Source organism: Talpa europaea, assembly GCF_964194135.1.
Source record: "Talpa europaea genome assembly, chromosome: 11".
Lineage (NCBI taxonomy): Eukaryota > Metazoa > Chordata > Mammalia > Eulipotyphla > Talpidae > Talpa > Talpa europaea.
The window spans coordinates 61,000,879-61,020,122 of record NC_140078.1 but is presented as its reverse complement, the minus strand read 5'-3'; the positions used below and the strand labels follow the sequence as shown (position 1 = coordinate 61,020,122).

General features: G+C 42.5%; 1 protein-coding gene across 2 annotated transcripts in view; it reads left to right on the top strand.

Annotated features, from left to right (window-relative positions):
- PTPRG (protein tyrosine phosphatase receptor type G) overlaps nucleotides 1–19,244 on the top strand; it is a gene marked incomplete at both ends in the record, with an annotated part of 658,283 nt that overhangs the window by 600,033 nt on the left and 39,006 nt on the right. The window contains 2 exons of one of the 2 annotated variants that reach the window (XM_084246971.1): nucleotides 6,228–6,314; nucleotides 18,091–18,182. In XM_084246971.1, coding sequence (XP_084103097.1) covers nucleotides 6,228–6,314; nucleotides 18,091–18,182 — 179 coding nt within the window. The remainder of the gene's footprint in view (nucleotides 1–6,227; nucleotides 6,315–18,090; nucleotides 18,183–19,244) is intronic. The other variant, XM_084246972.1, reaches the window with a different exon arrangement.

Below are 19,244 nucleotides of genomic sequence, written 5' to 3'. Positions count from 1 at the left end.
GTGAAAGGTCATCTGCCTGGAGCTAAATATAGTGTAAATGTAGGTGAACCAACTGAGCAGAACCATTTTGGGCCAAAAAAGGGAAAGGAATGACTATAAAGTTAATGAAGTTGGTTTGGGTGATGTTCCAGATGGGCTCGAGATGATTCCAGAGGAGCATATCCCTAAGTAAGTAGGTTAAAGACCTGATCCACCCACCTGTCCCCACCTCCCTCCCAAATGACTTTGAAACCCAGTGGGCTGTCTCATTAACGCTGGGACAGCTGTATTAGAGTAGGTTTCATTAGCTGCTGACCTAGAGACACCCCAACACCCCCGTAGCCTGACAACATGAAGTTGATTTCTCATCCATGTTAAGTCTGGTGGGGTGGGTAGCCGTCCTCCACTGTGGCTCTGCTTTCCAGAACAAGTGTCCCACAGTTGCTAGAGTGGGAATAGAAAAAAGGACCAGATATCTAGCTCTCAACGTATCACCTCAGAGTGGAATTGTTTGCTCACCATTGGCTAGAGATGGTCACACAGCCCCAAGGACTCAAACTAAATGGGGGAGCCATGAGTATTTGAAAGTGTCCTTAAATATTTAGACCCATTGGCATCAGAGTTAACAGTATATTTCCTGAGAGAGACACCTGTAGAGACTAATCATTAGTCCTATTACTTCACATTTGGCCCAAACTAGAAAATACAGGTAGAGATCACAGATCCAGTTTGTCAACTGACAGATGTTATCCACTGGGGACTATTTGAGCAACAGTTTTACAGGCAGCGATATGAATTTGTGGGAGAAATTTATTTTAAAATGTTAACTGAATGTTAGACGTCACTTGCCACACTTCTCTCTTGCCTGCTCCTTGCAAAGGTCAGCCTTGAAGAGATGTAGGGACTCAAATCCATGGCAGTGCAATCCATAGTTGCTAGGAAGATTTATACACAAAGTGATTTGGGACAAGGGACGGGGTCAGGGTTGTGAGGTAGCCATAAAGATAAAATCAACAAAAATCAACGAGCAGTGACAGCTTGCCTCCTTTTTGTAAACGGTGCCCTGTGTGAACTCTTGAAACACTGCAATCCATATCAGCCAGGCATTGGTTTAGAGCAGTAATCGTTTCTATTGAAATGCAGCAGCAGAAATCAATTCAGTAGTTTTTGAAGTGTGCCGTTTTGGCCTGACTACTCAAGATGGTGACAAACGCACCTTTTGAATTATTACACTTGAAAGCACATTCCAAGAGCTCCCGATCCCGGCCTCATCATGACAAGCTGTTTATGTGGCACTAATGTGCTGACGTTCCTCAAAAGACTTGGAGCAGCACAGCTGCTGCCACTCAGCAGAGGAAGTTTTGGGGAAGGTTTCTTTCCAATTTGCATAATTCGAGGTAGATACTGGGAGCAGAGCTACGTGTACGGGGTGTTCCAGCAGTGTGCATCGGCATATAGCTCGTGTTAACTCTTCGCACAGAATGGTTTAACTACTATGCTCAAGACATTAGTGTCTACTTGGAATTGTGAGAGCTGCGCAGGCTTTTTGTTTCGTTTTGTTTTCTCTAATCTTGAGGGAAATTGCTTTGAAGGTAGCTTTCTCTCTGATAAGCAAAGTCTTACCCTTGAAATGACTTCATATCTCTACAGGCCTGTGTAGCCAAGGATCTTTTATTGACTATGTACCAGTCGAGCTGAGGACACACCCCTTCCTAAATAGTATACAAGTCCTAGGAATTTTTATGTTTTGCAGATCAAAAAATTGAGGTCAGGTAAAACTAGACAACATATCCAAAACATGGTGTTTAATCTTTGGCGGGTCTCAGATTTGAATCCCGTCTATTCCCCACTGTCTTAATCATGACATTATTTTGCCTACCCGAGGAGCAGCATGCCTGAAGGCACTTACTCCCTTCCACAGCCAGTGTTCATAATGCGTGTTTGTGTGTCCAAAATTTCCATGGCTTGGAATGATTAAATCACGTAGAAGAAAATTTTAGAGGACCAACTACACTTCAGGTATGCTAGAAACTGACTAGGTTTTAATATTGACTGTCACAACCTACTAGTTCTGTGTTAGTCTCAGCTGGTCAGAGCTAAGTTTCCTTAATGACAAGTTGAACTTCTGACCATAATTCTAGCTTTGAAGAGAACTTTCCACTAGTTCTCTTTAAGCTTTACTTCTCAGATTCAGGTAGGACTGAGCTAACAAGAGGGACTCTGGAACAGAAAACTGCAGCTCTACATGGGAATTTGAACTTCCGGCTCAGGTTTGTTAAAGTCTGGTATCATGAGGGTTCTGAAAAATTCATGTCCCTCTTCAGTATATGATGAAACCATCTGTAAGTTCTGTGGCATATCAGTCCACCAGTTTAGTCTCATGGGCAGATAGAAAAAAGTTCCTTTTAGATTTTCAGAAATGTGGCATGTGTTGGTGCCTCCTCATTAAGAATGCTGTTCATGAAATCAAATGAGTTTGTTGACATCGCAATGTTTTTCTTCCCTGGATGTTCAGTTCGAGACAGTGTAATAAATAGGAAAGGGTGCAAATCACAGATGTGTGGGAGTTTGTGTTGGCATAACTGGAGACTCACAAAAACACATGCAAGTGTGTGTCAAGTGTAGGCTTGTGATAACATCCCTGTGTGGCTTAAAGAATGGCTGACCACATGTGTTCCATTGGGTGGCGGGTCCCTCCTGCAAGCCCAGTAGCTACGGAGACACTTGGGGACGCTGTGACCCTGGGCACACATCTAACAGCAACACTGCTCTAACAGCAGCACTTCAAGTTCACTTGCTGATGGCTGACGAGTGGCATTGGTTTAGGCCTTCTCCCCTATGCCACATCAGCAATAGAGGAGGCAGGTGCAGTGGGACCGATTTCTCCTATGCAGGTGACTATGAACAGACAGCAGGGGAGAAACAATCACTAGTAACAACCAATTATGGTTGAATGAAGATGAAGCACAGGTTATATTATGTAACCTTCATAGTAGCCATGAGTGGAAGCCAAGATGGTGGGGACAGCTTCACATCTTCCCAATGGAGGAGTGTGTTTCCAGAAGGGGGAATGACTGGCTTAGGATCACACAGCTAGTGTGTTTTTGTAAATAGACCTCAGCATATGTTTTAGTTTGTTGACTTACGACCTTTTATGCCAGGCCCATTCCTTCTTTTGTTCTATTCATTCAGACACGTTTCCTCCACATCTGGTTTGTGCTAGGTACTGGAGACTTAGCCAGGAAAAGAGATCCCTATCTTTAAGAAGCTTGTGGGTTAATGAAGATGAGCAGGTAATCATAGAAATCAAAAACTGCTGGGCTCCATATTGTTTTATGTAGCTAATATTTTTTTTCCTTAAAAATTAGAATTATTCTGAGAATAGGAAGATTTAACTTAAAACACCAGTTGTCTGGGTTCTGGCAATGAACTGGCTGATCTGACTAAGTTGCCTACACACTCCCTGGGGCTGGATAGAGCCAATCCGAGCCTCCCACAAGTCCCTCCTTGGGCTCCGCAGGGATTGAATTTGGGCTCCCTTGTGACAGTGGTGATGAAAGGGGACTGAGCTCTGGGAGGGACCCTTGACACACACACCCCCCCCCCCATATCAACAGAGTGGGACAGGAGGAAGACAAAGCAAAGGAAGGCTTCATGGGGGAAAGCATGTTTGACTGTAATTTTTATAGGACAGAGAATATCCAAATGCTTAGGGCAGAGCAGTATGCTCAGTATTGCCAGAGGGAAAATGCCATCAAACTACCTATTCATGCAAAATGAAATCCACTTTTATGGGAACTCTGCCTGTACAAAAGTCCTGGGTCAGGCCAGCCCTTCTGTAGGTTATGTGAGGGAGAGAGTGGAAATCAAAAGGTAATGTTTATATTCAACTTTTCTCAAATCTAGAAAAATCTGAGCTTCCCAGTCATGCTTTCTGGTGACTTAATGTGATTACCATTATCTTTTCTGCAAACAGAAAGCTTCGGGAACCACAGATACTCCGGGCATCATTTTTTCTTTTAAAACTGGTGACTATGTCACTCATCTTTCTGGAGCGTGGCTCTGTGGTCATATTTCAAGTGTTTGTTTTTTTTTTAATCATTAGGAATCATTTTTATAATTTAGCTCTCCAAAGCCTGACAATGTATCAAACTGGGGGGCTAGAGTAAAAGTATCTTTCATGATGCCAAAATATGGCTTGCCCCAGAGGATTTGAGTTTGTGATGACACTTTAGTATTAAACTGTCTTGTTCTGAGATGCTGACAGGCATGGGGGTGGGGAGCCTCTGAGGGCCCCAGCTCTTCCTGGAGGTCGGCATCTTTTTTCTTTCTCTGTGCAGCTGTTATGGGGAGGTTCGGGTCACATGACAGCAAATGCTGCCGATCCCAGGCAACTTTTTGCTCAATAACTGTTTCCCAAATGGCTACTGGGGGCCTTTCAGAATTCACTAGAGCTGTCAGTTGTTATAGTAACCGGCCCCCTGCTGCCGAGCTGGCCCTGAGATGCCAGCCGAAGCTCTTGGAACAGGCTAACACATAGTCATTAGACAAAAGCAGGGAGAGATGCACTGCTAAAGGTTGCCATTTAAACATACACCATGATCCTTAAAAGACAGAACCGATCCTGGTAAGGAAGGAGTGGTTGGATACATTTGTAAAGGGAACTCACTTTTCAGGAAAGGGAAACCCCTGTTTGCTTCTGTCTGTTCTGCAGAACCGACACCTTTCTTTGGGCTTCTCCGAATTAAATCTTCTCTCTCCCAGGGGTGACTGTGTCTGTTCTGTCGGTTGGCTCAGGTAGTCCCTTATTATTCGCGATATTAGTTATTGGTTTCATGGCATTTGCTTTTCAGCAAAGTGTTGTCAGTTCACGGGTGGTAGTTTTAAGCGCCTGTGATTGTGTGTGAGGAAAAACTGCAGAGATAGCCGGCTCTGCTCCAACATTCCTGAAAGAGTGAATCTGGCAGAATTCAGAGTAGGGCTAAGGGTTGAGAAGAAGTCTAAATATTTTAGGAAGCTGCAAATTTCAAGTTTTTATGAAAATTTGCAAAAACACTCCAACACACTCATGATTTCTTCAGATTAATGTTCATAGCCGCACTGAGTGTTTGTGATGTTTTGAGGACAGTTGATGTAGTTCCAGAATGTACTCAATAGAGGGAGACAGGAAGTTCTGAATTATACACACGCCTCTCTTTCATCCCCTCCCCCCAATTTTAAGTCGCATTCCCAAGTTTTAATTCCCATGCCAAACACTTTTACCCACTATGAAGTCATAATTATTAAAACAAATGAAAGCTTGTATTCGAGACAAATAATGTAACATTGAGAATTCAGAGTTTCATTCCTAGAGTAAAAAGCCACCAACTAAATCAGCAGATAATAAATGTTCTTTGGGTTTGTATGTCTGAATTCAGAGATGTACATGGGATTCAAAAGAGATTCCTTGTATCCATGATTATCTTTGCTGTTTTGTCAACAGTTTGGAAAGAATAGGAATCACTTCAGTGAGAAACCCTGTAGTCCAGGTGGTTTGAGGATTAACTGTAATTAAACACCTTCAGAGTGTGTGACAAGTCTTTCAAATGACTCCTAAGCCAGGTCAGAGATTATGGTTATTTAGGTTTTATGGGGCACTGAATACTGGACTTACTATGTAATAACCTGACCACAGCTAAGTCCACTTTCTTTTAGAGACCTTGCCTATGTAGTCCACAGTCTGTCTTGTAAATCAGGAGAGAGTGTGTCCAGAGGTGAGAGGAATGCATGGGGAAAAGATAAAACCCTCGATTTGTCTAACAGCATCATATTCAGCGAAATTTGAGGCAGAAGGGAGGTCCAAATGGTACCCAGGGGGGTCTCTGCCAAGTTCTGTTTATTCTGGTGCTATTTCAAGCCATTCTGATTGCCAGGGCAGCATGTCCAAGGTAGACGAAGAGGCACATGACTGGAAAGTTCATTATTAGGTTTGTGATATCTTTCCCTTTGAATCACAGCAGGGGTATGTATGTAACGACAAGCTTTTAAAGAGCAAAGTTCCCATTTCTTGTTTTTCTTACCTCAAGATAAATAGCCTCAGTAACCCCAGTCACCTCTTGGTTTAGGCTTTTTCTTTTGAGAGTGTCCCAAATGGGCCGATGATGGGATGTGTCTGTCAGCTGGAGGGGGGATATTTGTGTGGAACTTTTGGTGGTCAATTGAAAGTACTGTCTTCTACACCTGTTCTCTTTTGTTTTTTGTCCATTTAGAGGGTGTAACAAAATAAAGTCCAAGGGCTTTCCCAGACGTTTCCGTGAAGTGCCTTCTTCTGGGGAGAGAGGAAAGAAGGGGAGCAGGTGAGGGGCGGTCAAGCTTAAGGGGGGGTAGGGGTGTCTCTTTGGCTGGGATTGGCTTGCTGGATTTTTGTTTTGTTGCCATGGAGTTTAAAGTCCGCCGGACAGCAGAGTACTGAAACTCCCCAACGTAAAACTTGAAAATACCAATACAGCTTGCGGGTCGCTGGTCCTGGCTAAACTATGCCCTGTGTGTGCTTGCTTTGCTTTATTTTGTGGTTTGGGGATGCTTTCTTTTCTAGAATGGTACATACTGGGGGGATTCTGTGTTTGTGTATCTATATGTCTATTGTATTCATTTCCTCTCTAAGATTTTAGATATTTGCATGGTTCAGAGCTTTTCTAAAAAAATAAAATACATTGTGTGTGCACTTTAGCTGAGTGAAATATATCAGTGAAGTTAGATTTCTAAAAGTTAAATTAGGGATCAAGAGTAGGAAGGAGAGAAATGAGTAAATGTATTTTCAATAAGGTGAAAGTTGAAATCGTTTTAAACATGAAAGTACACCGGGCCTCCCCTGTGGCATAGCGGTTGAGCGCTGGGTTGCGAAGCTGCCCGCGGCCTCTGTAGCGCCGGTTCGATGCCTGGCTGCTCCCCGGCCACCAGAGGAGGGTCCCACATGGCGCGCAGACCTCTCCTGCCGCCCGCTGCTCCCCTCAGCAGTGTACTTCGGTCCTTCTGCCTGTTCTGCTCCCCGCTCTGGCTCTGGTGAATTCTCTCACCCTCCCGCGCTTCTGACTGTGCCCAGTGCTTGTATAAATAAATAAAAATAAATCTTTAAAAAAAAAAAAGTACACCAATGTTACCTCAATTTAAAAAAATGAAAGCACATGAGTTCTAGATAGCTTGACTAGTAAGGAGTATTGTTGTGAAATGAGTTATTATAAGGTCTAGGAGGCGTGACTATAACAATCTTGTCACCACACTGGAACCTCCTGATAATATTTCTGTGGGCTTATTTTAAGAAACTACTCAGTATGGTGATTAATGTTTTAGTACTAAAGTGCTAACTGGACTAATTTACTGGTTAATATTATGTTGTGAGTAGATCCTTACTACGTCCAATTCATAGATTTTTACATTAGAATTTTATGTCAAATGATTTCTTTTTATTGGCCATGGGTAAAGCAGCTTATTGAGATGAAATTTTAGGTAATCATCCATTACAATCAGGTCTGCCAATGAGGTCTGTCCTGTGCAGTATAGGAATTGTGAAGGTTAATGAGAAAGTCCAAGATCGGTCCTCTTTTACATGGATGGTGCAATTTTGGCCTTGTAAGGAAAGGCAGTCAGTAACTGCTGATCCTGGTAATGTAATTACTCCTTCTGTGATCTCTTTTTACTTAATAGAAATCTTTCATGTCCTATCCATTTTTAAAACTGCAAAGATCTGTAAGATCTGACATGATAAACCCTCTGCACAACTTTAGACTCAGAGATCTCAAGAAAGAGACAGACAGACAGATCTTGGCTTCACTTCAATTCCCAACTTCCATTCCCAGTCATTATAAATATGTGCTTTTGGCTATGACACTTGAAGAAGCTAGCTTCCCCTCGTGGATAGCACAAAGATAAATGTACTTCCACCTTCTAAGTCCTCTCTAGAAATGATACCATATCTCGGTAGACTGTGATCAATTCTATTTTATGTAACTGCCCCTAAATATGGGAATGGGCTTATTATGGGTATATTTTAGATCCGAAGAGGCTGTATTTTTTTTTAATAAGGTACTAGTTTGTCTGGTTTCTTCTCTCCTTCTGAGTGCCAACAGCTTGGGGGAAGCACAGTCAGTTCCATCTGGGGCTAGAGTTGAGAGACCATCTTAGGAAATTACAAGTATTTTTAGAATCCACCTGATTGTAAATCATGTCCTTTCTCTTTGCCTTATTGTATATGGTAACTAAGACAGACATTATCTTGGGGAGGTGTGGGTTCTAACTGTCATTCTACCTTTCCTGACTGTGACCTTGAACAACTTACCAAAGCCCCCTGAGCCTCCATGTCCTCATCTGGAAATGTGTGTAATGTTAGTTGCTTTTTGTGGGGCTGTGGTGGAGAGTAAAGGAGAAAACACATAGAAAATATTTCATGTGTAAGATACATTTTTACCTGGTTGAGACAATGAGGAAACTGAGGCTCTGGGAGGTTACTTGGCTAGATGGCTGAGTTGGGATTAGCCCGGAGACCTGAGCAGTGACCTTCCCCTCACTGCTTGACATGAATTGCTAATATTCCATGCTGAAGAGATGAGTCAGATCTAGAGCTTGTTCTCAGGGGGCTCAGAGACTCTGCTCTTCTAAGCTGGCTGTCCTGCCATACTCATCCTCCAAGACCCTCACCTCCTCATTCCTCCTGAGGATTGCATGTACTGAGACCACCTTCCCACTTCTCTATCTGCCCCCCACCCCATTCCCAGGAGCTTCTGCTGCAGCCTCCTGACCCAGTTCCATCTTCCTCCGCTCTATTAAAAGCCCTTTGAGACAACAGGGCCCCTCCCTCTTCTGCCAGGTTGCTGCAGGGCAGAGTCACATCTCTCGCTCTGCCTCTTTCTCCCCACTCTCCTAGCCTGCATCTCTATCGCGATGTGGAGGGGAATGCAACCTCCCAAGGAGAAATCCCGAAGAGCTGCCTAAATAGCAACCCTCCACACAGTTAAAATTGCTGTTGCACAGCCCATGCACTTCACCCCAGGGCAGTATCTCCTCGCCCCTTTTTCTAACCTTGCTTACTTCAAACAGTCCTCGGATGGGGCTGTACAGACTAAGGGTGGACAGAACCACTTAAAGCACGACGACAGCCATAAGAAATGATGGCGAATTATCTCCCCCGAAGGGAGAAGAAAAAACAATAAGAGGCAGGTGCAAGTTTTTAATTTCTCAATGAAGTTGTTTTAAATTTTAAGTAGGTAATACTTGACATGGCTCAAAAATCAAATTTTAAAATTATGTATCTACAACCCTAGATCTCTATCCCATCACCCACCCAGCCTGCACCCTGCCCCCTGAATATAGGGAACTAATTTGCACTGAATATAGCCCTAATTTGATGTTTCTTGCTCCAGATTATTAAGTTTACGTGTCAATGTGTATATACAAATATGACCCTACATCCCCTTATTACACAGCAGAATACAATATATAACTACAGTAACCTTGCTTTTGTCACTTAATATATTTCTCTGTGCATATGTGGTTACCTCATTCTTTTGTATGAGGCATTGTATTCTTTTGTATAGATGTGTCATCTCATTTAACCAGTCCCCTGTGACTGTCCCTTTGGTTGTTCCCGTGTGTGTGTGTGTGTGTGTTTTAATTTTTCATTGGCGAACCATTGCTTTACATGTTAGTGTTTTGACAGTATAAGATTTCCCCCTCGAGTGTAATCACTGGTGTCCTCCCACCCTCAAATCATCCATAATCCTTCATTATAGCCCATTGAGCTTTCCCCACACACACACATTCTTAATCCCCCTCTGGAAATGGCAGATCTGTGGTCAGTTTTCAAGGGTTGGTTTTAATGTTTGTCTATAATATGGTGGCGAATAAGTTTGTGTGTCATTTTACCAGTGGATAAATACCTCTATAGGATAAATACCACAGATTGTCTTACAGTGTACGTTATATGAATTTGCAATTGTGGTGGCAGGTGCCAAATTGCTCCCTAGGGCGGGGCACTGACCCTTGCTTCCAGTGGCAAGGGGCCCGTGGGTCTGTTTCGCTCCAGCTTCCCCTGTACAGCGTCTTGCCAAACTTAAGGATTTTTTTCCTTATGGAAAAAAGTGGTGTCTTATTGTTTTAATACATTTGCTCCTATCATAAGTGAGGATCAGCATATTTCATACATATATGTGCCATTTGTGTTTCTTTTCCTGCAAACTCTGAATCTGCAGCTCATTCTGCCTTTGTGTTGTTGGCCTTTTTCTAAGAGAGATCCCCTGTTAGCAGTGTGGGCTGCAAATGCTTTTCGCCCAATATTCCCTTTGCCTGTTAACTTTGTTTAGGCTCTTGCATTGACTTTCATGTCACATTTATCCATATATTCTTTTCTGGTTTCTGGATCATGAGCCAATATTAAAGAGCCCTCCACTCTGAGGTTACTTTAGGTATTTGTATGGTTTCAAATTTTAATATTAGATTCTTAGGTCATATGTGACACCACATTTTCCCACATTCCACGGTCCCACATATTTAGAAAGTCCTGGCATCTGAGATTCTTCAGTGAAGAAGCACATAATGTCTTGATAGGTCCTTAAGAGGTCACTCTTAGAGCAAAAATCAGACTGACTTAGTCAGTACATTAAGGAAATAAGTAGTTGCTAAAAGTTGCTTTACCAGACCATTTTACATTATTGATACTGAATCATGCAGTAAATAAAACATGAATTTACATTTCCTATCTTTTTTGTCAAAACAAAGTAGATCATCAGATTCCCATTGTCCTTCCCAATCAATGGGGGAATTGTGTCAGTGCCTTAAAATAATGGGAGATGAGGTGGAGAGTCCTTAAGCCTCAACTCAAGAAAATCAGAAGGTCCCAGGCCAATCCTAAGTCTGAGACTGCTTCCTCACAGCCCCTAACTTCCAGCCTCCTTGTCTGGGGAATAGCCAGGAGCTGTGAGATGTTCTCTCCCGGGCTGAATCCCTTTGAAACTAGCTGCAATAAAAACCGCCCTGGTCAAGTTTCTAGTCTTGTCAAAATGTGTATTATGCAGTGACCTTTGCTATCCTATCCTGGAAAGTATCATCAGCATTTCGGTCATCCCGGGGCATCTACAAGGACTTTTTTTGCAAATATAGCAGTTAGCAAGAAAGTATATTACCTTGAGACCACTTTTGTTCATTTTCTCCCACCATCCTAAGATGTTCATTGCAGACAATCTATATAAAAGCCTCACCGTAGGAAGCAGGTTTTTGTTGCTTCTAGCTGTAGTGGGAGTTGAATGGGACCGTCTACCACACATGTGAGATCCAAAATATTTTGAACCATTTCGTCCTTGTTTAATATCTGTATCCTCTCTCCCACCCCATCTATCCTCAACATCATCTTGTTCTCTTTTTCCTGCTTCCCTCCTTTTCCCCTCGCATATATGACAAGCGCCATTTATCCAAGGTATAATAACCATATGCCCCAGGATTTCCAGGACATGTGCTGATCCCCAAAAGCACATTCTTATTTGTCTGATAACTTAATCTGCTTTTATGGTTTGGAAGATATGCAAATGAGAAGCAAATTTCTGAATTTTTCTTTCAAGAAGGTCCCGTGCTGAAAAAAAAAAAAATACTACAAGTGCAAACTGACTTTTACAAGCAGAATCACTTAACATGCAGTAAGGAATCTTAACAGCAAGTGAGTGGATGCATATGAAAAATCTCAACTCAGAACTTACATCGGGCTCTTTTCCAAATGGGACCCCTGAGTTATTTCAGACAGACTCTTTGTCGGGGGGAAAAACCCCACCACTCCAACAGCCTTTGCCTTCTATTGTATTTGTCACTTCAATTTCTTGAAACATCTTGCCCTAATAAATCAACCCCGTCTTTTTTTTTTTTTAAGATTTATTTTATTTATTTATTTATACAAGTACTGGGTACAGTCAGAAGCGCGGGAGAATGAGAGACTTTACCAGCGCCAGAGGAGAGAGCAGAGCAGGCAGACTGACGAAGTACACTGCTGAGGGGAGCGGCAGGCTGCAGGAGAGGTCTGCGTGCCATGTGGGACCCTCACGTGGTGGCCGGGGATCAAACCCGCGCTGCAGAGGCTGCGGGCAACTTCGCAACCCAGCACTCAACCGCTGCGCCACCAGGGGAGGCCCAACCCATGTCTTTTTAATACAACTCTCAATCATCTTCCTTGAAACCTCGTGAACGTTTTCAGCTTTCTATTTATAAGTGGCTCTTATTCATACGTGGTTTACTACAACAGATCAATTTACAAAAGTAAATATTAATGTGATCTCTGTACTTGACAGTATGAGAATGAATGGGATTATTAGCGGGTGTGCCACTGTAAATTTAAATGAGGGCAGTATAAATCACTTAAGACTGCTTAATTAATATTCGGCAGCAGTGCAGCCAACTGCCCCTTCTAGTGTGCAATTAGCATTCTGAGCAGCTCACTGCTGACAAACTCCTTATCACCTGATACGATTATAAAGCCATTGAGCCTAATTTGGAGACAGTGCTTGGTTTCTAATCCCTTTGTATCAACATTTGGGTTTTTTCGTAATCCTGGGTTTGCATTGGAATCTTGAAACTGTGTTGTGACCGTGTTCTTGCCCAGGCCCCAGCAGTCATAGTGACATTGAGAACGATGTGCTGTAGTGAGCCAAGGGCCCTGGGTGAGAACAGCATGACATTCAAGCTTGTCAAAGAGATGTACATTTGACACAGATGTCCATAAATCTCAGAAACCCCCTTTCCAGTAAACAGGACTGGATGCCTGCCTTTGAAAAAACTTTTCGATATACAGCAGTGAGATGTGGAATTCCAGACATTTGCAATATGCCATTGTTCTGAATTCAGGATCAGCGCTTTGTTTTTGAATAGTATTGGTCACCGTAATTGCTCCCAGATACTCAGCAGACAGAGAGACACAAAGAAATATAATAGTTAGGATGTGTTAAGCAGGTGCCTAAGCAGGTGCCTGAAAAGAACAGGAGAAGCAGAAAGGAAAACTTTTATGCAAAAGACTGTTGATTCTGGTGTTCTGCCTTATGGATGTCAGGCTCCTGGATGGAAATGGGTGTGGGGGAATGCTGAGGAAAATTCTAGAGATTTCTTGCTTATTGTGTAGTTTGCTGCATTTGTTTGAATAGTAAACCCTTATTCCTTGGTTATTTATTAATACACACACATTATATGTGTGTGAGAGAGGGAAGGGAGGCAGAGAGGGAAGCAGAGAGACTGACTGACTTCAGGATGCTCCAGAACTAAACTGGGAAGCCCATAGTGTCGGGAAAATATATTCTGCAAAGGCAGATGAGGGAAACAGAAAATAACTAATTTTGACATAAAAACATAATTTCAACATAAAATAACTAATTTCAAGTGCATTGACCCAGTCAGGGTTGATGAGAAAGGGCTGTTCTTAGTCCTTTTAAAAGGGACCCGGAGGGGATAGGACAGGGGAGAAGAGAGGACAACAGGGAGAGGCAACAACATAAAACATCTCGTGAATAGAATTTTTCTGCTTGCTTGGTGGGATGCTGCCTGCTCCATGAGATTTTTAATAAAACTGATTAGATCTTCAAAAAAAGGTATCCATCTGGGCCTCTCCGGTGGCGCAGCGGTTGATCACTGGGTTGCGAAGCTGCCCGCGGCCTCTGTGGCGCCGGTTCGATCCCTGGCTGCTCCCCGGCCACCGGAGGAGGGTCCCACATGGCGCGCAGACCTCTCCTGCCGCCCGCTGCTCCCCTCAGCAGTGTACTTCGGTCCTTCTGCCTGCTCTGCTGCCCGCTCTGGCTCTGGTGAATTCCCTCACCCTCCCGCGCTTCTGACTGTACCCAGTGCATGTACAAACAAACAAATAAATAAATAAATAAACATGCCTCTATTAAAAAAAAAGTATCCATCTGACTATAATTTATAGTTAAACTTCTATTTTTGTTACGAACATGATCCACTTGATTGATTTTCCGTTTTGAGGTTCTTGCATAAATAATGTTCATTGTGAAGAAATTATCAGAGGCTCTTTAGGGCATTAGAATCTGTTTTATTCAAGGGGATTTTTTTTTAGAATAAATGAATTGAAAGAGTTGGATCTATATTGAAAATTGAAATTGCATGTTCATTGACACAGTTGAGCATTTTCAGAAACTTAACTCTGTTCCCCTGGGCTCAGAATTAGAGCTAACACTGCCTAACACAAACCTTTTGTGTTCTTTTTCTCTTCTCCAAAATCTCTGCCTTGGTTTTTTTATTCCTGGATACCACTGAAGGCCAAAAGCGAAATCTCTTATGGGACTTCTCTGAAATGGGTGACATAAAATATGATGTCATTCAATGTCAGTCAGCTCTGAACCCAGCTGTTTTTTTTTTAACCTTTATTCTTTTTATTTATAATAAATTCCATTGTCTTGGTAGATTACAAGAAATAAATGTGAAGAAACTGTTGATGTCCATAGATTATAAAAGAATATGACAATTTATAAGGAAGAGTAGTTTTAGGTCAATTTGTTGTTAAACATCTGTGAGAAACTTCAGATTTAATGAAGCAATTAATGGAAAGCTATTCATGGTAATAAGCCGACCTAAGCTTTATAGCTCAGAAATAACAGAACATTTTATGAAACCTTTAGCGCCTACTTTCGAGTACAGCAGATTGGAGCTGATACCTAAGTCGTAATCTTTGGGCGCTTTGCTATTTTTCTTAGGTATTAAGCCCCCAGTGCAGAAGCCGTACATGCACGGGGTCTGTTTCAGTGTGGCCAACGGTAGTCAAAGGTTGACGACAACCTAGCACCTTGATTAGTCCCTGGCCAAAAGTAGACCCCCACAATACATAAGTTATTAAGGAATAAATTAAACATGTAACTATATAGTACATCCATGAAATGAAAGGGTAAGTAAGCGTTAACAAGATGATGGATCGATAGAGTATGACTACATTTGTTAAAATCTGTCTGTCTGTCCTTGTGTGAGATTACAGTAATAGCCCCCAATTAGATCTTGCTCATTCTTGCTGCCCTGCACTGTGTTTATCACACAGCAACCAAAATAAGTGCTCTGAAGAAAACAAGGGCCGACGGTGTCAGGTCACAGATTAGAGCCCTCCCGCCACTGCCTTTCCATTGCCAGTAGATGCGTGAAACTTGTGGCCTTGGCTGTGCCGTAATCTAGCTCCTGCCCTTGCTTTCTGCAACCATTCCCTGATCGACCTCTGGCTTCCTTTCAGTTCCAACAATATGCAGAGCTCACTCTCCTCTAAGGCTCTCTAACTAGCTGCTCGACCTGCTTCAAATGGTCTTTCCCTGTGCTGCCTACGACTGGTCCTCCTTAATCAGTTAATTTTTCCCCATGCAAACATAATCACCATGAAGGCAGGGACTCTGTTTTGTTTCTTATTCTGCTCCCATGCCCTCATCTTTGATGATCAAAGAGTCAACAAATGCAGAAAAGTATGAAAGGCTATAACCCAAATATTAATGATTATGATCACTAGGAGAAGATTGGGGTAATTTCAAGTGATGGTTTTCTTTTTGTTCATTTGTATATCTAATTGTTCTGCTGAAGTAATGTATTGTGTGTGCAATTCGAATACTCAGGTAGGCTTGAGAAAGTGGTATGAAGGCTTTTAGGCAATTGCAAAGAATGTGTTACCTGCACGCTCCATGCTGTGCAATGGTGCTGAATAAATATTTGCTGAGTCCATTCAAACCTTTATTCAAAGGGAAGACATTTCCCCCAAGATCTGTAGTTAGCTGCCCACCAGGTTCTGGTATGGGAGGGAAACATGTGTGACTGGCATCGGGTGCAGATGGAGAGAACAGTGTCTCCCAGCTCTCTGACCTTCATGCCAGTGGCGTGCTATTTTCTGGCAATCACAGAGTTACTTTGCTCCAGGGAAAATCCACTATAAACAGCAGCACATGGGGCACTAGCGTGTGATTTGCTTCAGTACACACTGCTTTTTGCAAAGAGAACGGAGAGCATTTAGCTCCACATGTAACTGAGAGACTGGAAGAACTGTCTGCCTGTCTTCTTTAAGAAAATCTACAGTATAGTTGATCTTTCCAAGTCACTTGACTTTAATAGTAAATTGGTCAATAAAGATTCTTACACATACGTATTTTAGAAATAGGAATAGTAGTTATGGTCTTAAAATAGAAGGGTTATTTTGTTGTTGAAGCATGTCCTGGTAAATTGGAAGTCATTTGTTTCAGTGTTTACAGCACTTTTTTTAGCTACTAAGTATTTGAACGCTCCAATAGCTCAAGAAAAGCTCATTTGTGAAGTTCATATCCTGTTTTAACTTTTTTACTTGGTGGAAATCTGTGTAAATTGGGGCGGGGGTGGGAGGCAGGGATAGGAATCCAAGGCCAAAATTTGATGAATGGTTGAGACGCAGAGAAGTCATTACAGGCATCGGAATCATATCTTTGACATGGATTTCCATCATTTTATATTCAGTAGGGGATTCGGTTACCTAACATGCTTCGTGTATTTCATATACATTACATATTCGTGTGGTTTGACTGGTGTTCTTTCCAAATTTAGGGAGCGGTAGCTGAATGAGTGATGAAAACTAATTACAAAAATATTACAATATTCCAATTGTAATATGTTGTAAAAAAGCCAGACGATTCATAGAAAAAAATCCCTTTTCTTCAGTGTCAGCAAGAGCAGCCGGGGAGACATGTGCCAAGAGTGGGAGTGATTTATGTCCAGAAGCCTCTAATGGTCTGGAGCAGCAAACCAGACGGCTTCTCGATCAGTGCCCAAATGTACAATTGGTTAGAGCTTCTTTCCATCTGAAAATAGGCACTGCTTAAAGAAAGATGCTTCATTATGTGACGCTCAGTCATTTTTGATTGTGTGTGATAATTGCCCTGCATAAAACTGAGGTGAAATAATCTCTATGACTTGGTGGCCTCCTCACTCCCACAGACACCTCCTTTGCTTTATAAAGTTGCTTGATTTTTCCCAACCCCCTTCCTTGGCTTCATACAAATGTGGCATGCCTAACAGAAGCATTCCAGGATACTTTGGATGAGAAGAGCAGAGACAACTCTGAGGAAAGTTGACTTACTCTATTGGTTGAAATACCCAGCAAAAGTGAAGCTATTTTGTGTATAAGTGGGCCTTGGTGTGAGATGCCAGAGTGGTGGATGGATCCCAGGGACATGGAACACCAGAAGGATGCCGCCTGCTTGGCTGAGAGACCCGGCAGTAGGCCGGCTATTGTAAAGCCCCTTCGCCAGATGAACAGGGACCCTTCTCTGGTCACAATAGCCATTCACGCTGAGCAGCCTCATTAAATATTCAGCCTGTGTTTCCGGCAGCTCATTAGGGCCGCAATGAGCAGTGACGTGGATGCTGGAAAGCCAAGGGCTGCCCAGCATCAGTAGACAGAGGCTGAGTGAGCTGCTGATGGCTTTTCTGTTCACTGCCTGTCCTGTGATGACCAGTGTTTGCTCTCTGCTTTGCCTGAAGTACAGGTAAAAACCAAACCAAACAGAATATAAGCGGATGACACTCGAGGGCTTCGGGTCCTCATCTCTGAGGTTGTCTGGCAAGGACCTCTGAATCTAGACTGTCTGCCCCCTTGAAGCCCTCTAACCCCCTTGTAGAGCTGTCTGCCGCTTCCGGGGCCTTTGCAAAGCACTAACAATGTGGTGCTACTGTGTACTTAGCTGTTTGATGACTGCATTTGGGAGGATTGGAGGTCTGGTTTTGAACTTGGTGCTGGGTGTTGAGAGTAGTACATTGTTTCTCTGTACCATGTAAAATGTTGAAATTGGGTGGTGTAATCCTGGCAATTTGTGCATCAGGTTTACTCTATGCATGCCAACTTTATGTCTTTGAGAACTAGCCTCTCCCTCCCTTTTGACTGTTATTGTAGGTGAGGTGTCCTAAAAGTCAGTCTACAGTTATTTGAGATTCTTTGAATAAGCTGAATGTTGTCCTTCTTGTGTCTTGTTACTTGGCCTGGGGTTGCACTCAGCGCAGTGTGCTGTGTAAAGCTGGGGTAATCTGTGAAAGAACAACTGAAAAATGATGAATTCCGACAAATGTATTTCTCTGGTCTCACTCCTTGTATGTTTTCTCTTTCCTACACAGAAAATGTTTTCAGACAGCTCATTTCTATGTGGAAGATAGCAGTTCACCTCGGGTGGTCCCCAATGAAAGTATTCCTATTATTCCTATCCCGGGTAAGTAAGATACTACTCTTATTTACAATGGGCTAACTGTTCTGCTCTTTGTTCTCGGTTTAATGTGACAGCCATGACAAAATATTACTTTTCTGGCCATTTAAAGCCTTCCCAGTCTAAGAGATGCTTAATTGTGATTTGACCAAAGTCTTTTCCCTTCACATATCTGCAAAGTGAAGAAATCCCCTTTAAAAGGAATAAATAATTGAACTAATGAAGTACAGATTCACATACAGGGAAGGGAAGTATCAGCAGAGAAAAAGGAAGAAGATACATATTTGCAATCTACTTGAACCGAATTAAGTTTGGATAGGTACTTTGTGCTTACATTTTTTTAAAGTAGAATTGGTGATACTTTTTGTAAAAGTGAGCTTTCTTTTAAGATTCCTCACTCAGAATAATTTATCTCAGTTTTGGAAGTTTTGGTTCTTGGGATGTTTGTGTGAAAGTCTAGAATACATTGTTGGGCTGGTGTATATTTCATCTGTCCTCAGCAAAAAGGTATATAGCATTAGGTTTATGTCGGGATAGTCACTGATGGAGTAAATCCTCACAAATGTCATAGACATTGAGGAGTTCAGCAGCGGGTCAGTTGTGATAGGTGGAACAGGGGATTTGAAGGTGGCTCCCAGCATTTTTATCGGGTACCCCTTCCCTTTTGTCAGATTTGGACTTAGCTCTGGGTTTCCTTATATACTTGTAAACAGTGTGTCTTCAGATACTGTATACATTCATCAGCTGAATTGTTCTTTTGTAAACAGAGGCACTATTTATACTAGAGCGTACCCCACAACCTTGCAGCTCCCCCTCATCCTCCACAGGTCTGCCTCAGTCTCCAGTTTCCAGTCTGCAGTCTCCAGGAAACAGTCTCCAGTTTCCTTCTTCTAGTGTACCATACATTTTACTTGGGTTTTAGTGGGGGTGGGGAAGAGCGATAAAGGCAAGTAGATAGATGTCTTCTTAATGCTAGAGTAACACCTGGATTCTTTAACTCTATGAAGGAATGTATGATTGAGTGAGTGTCAGTAAACCTTCCTTAAAGTTTTCAAGAGGCCATAGCTG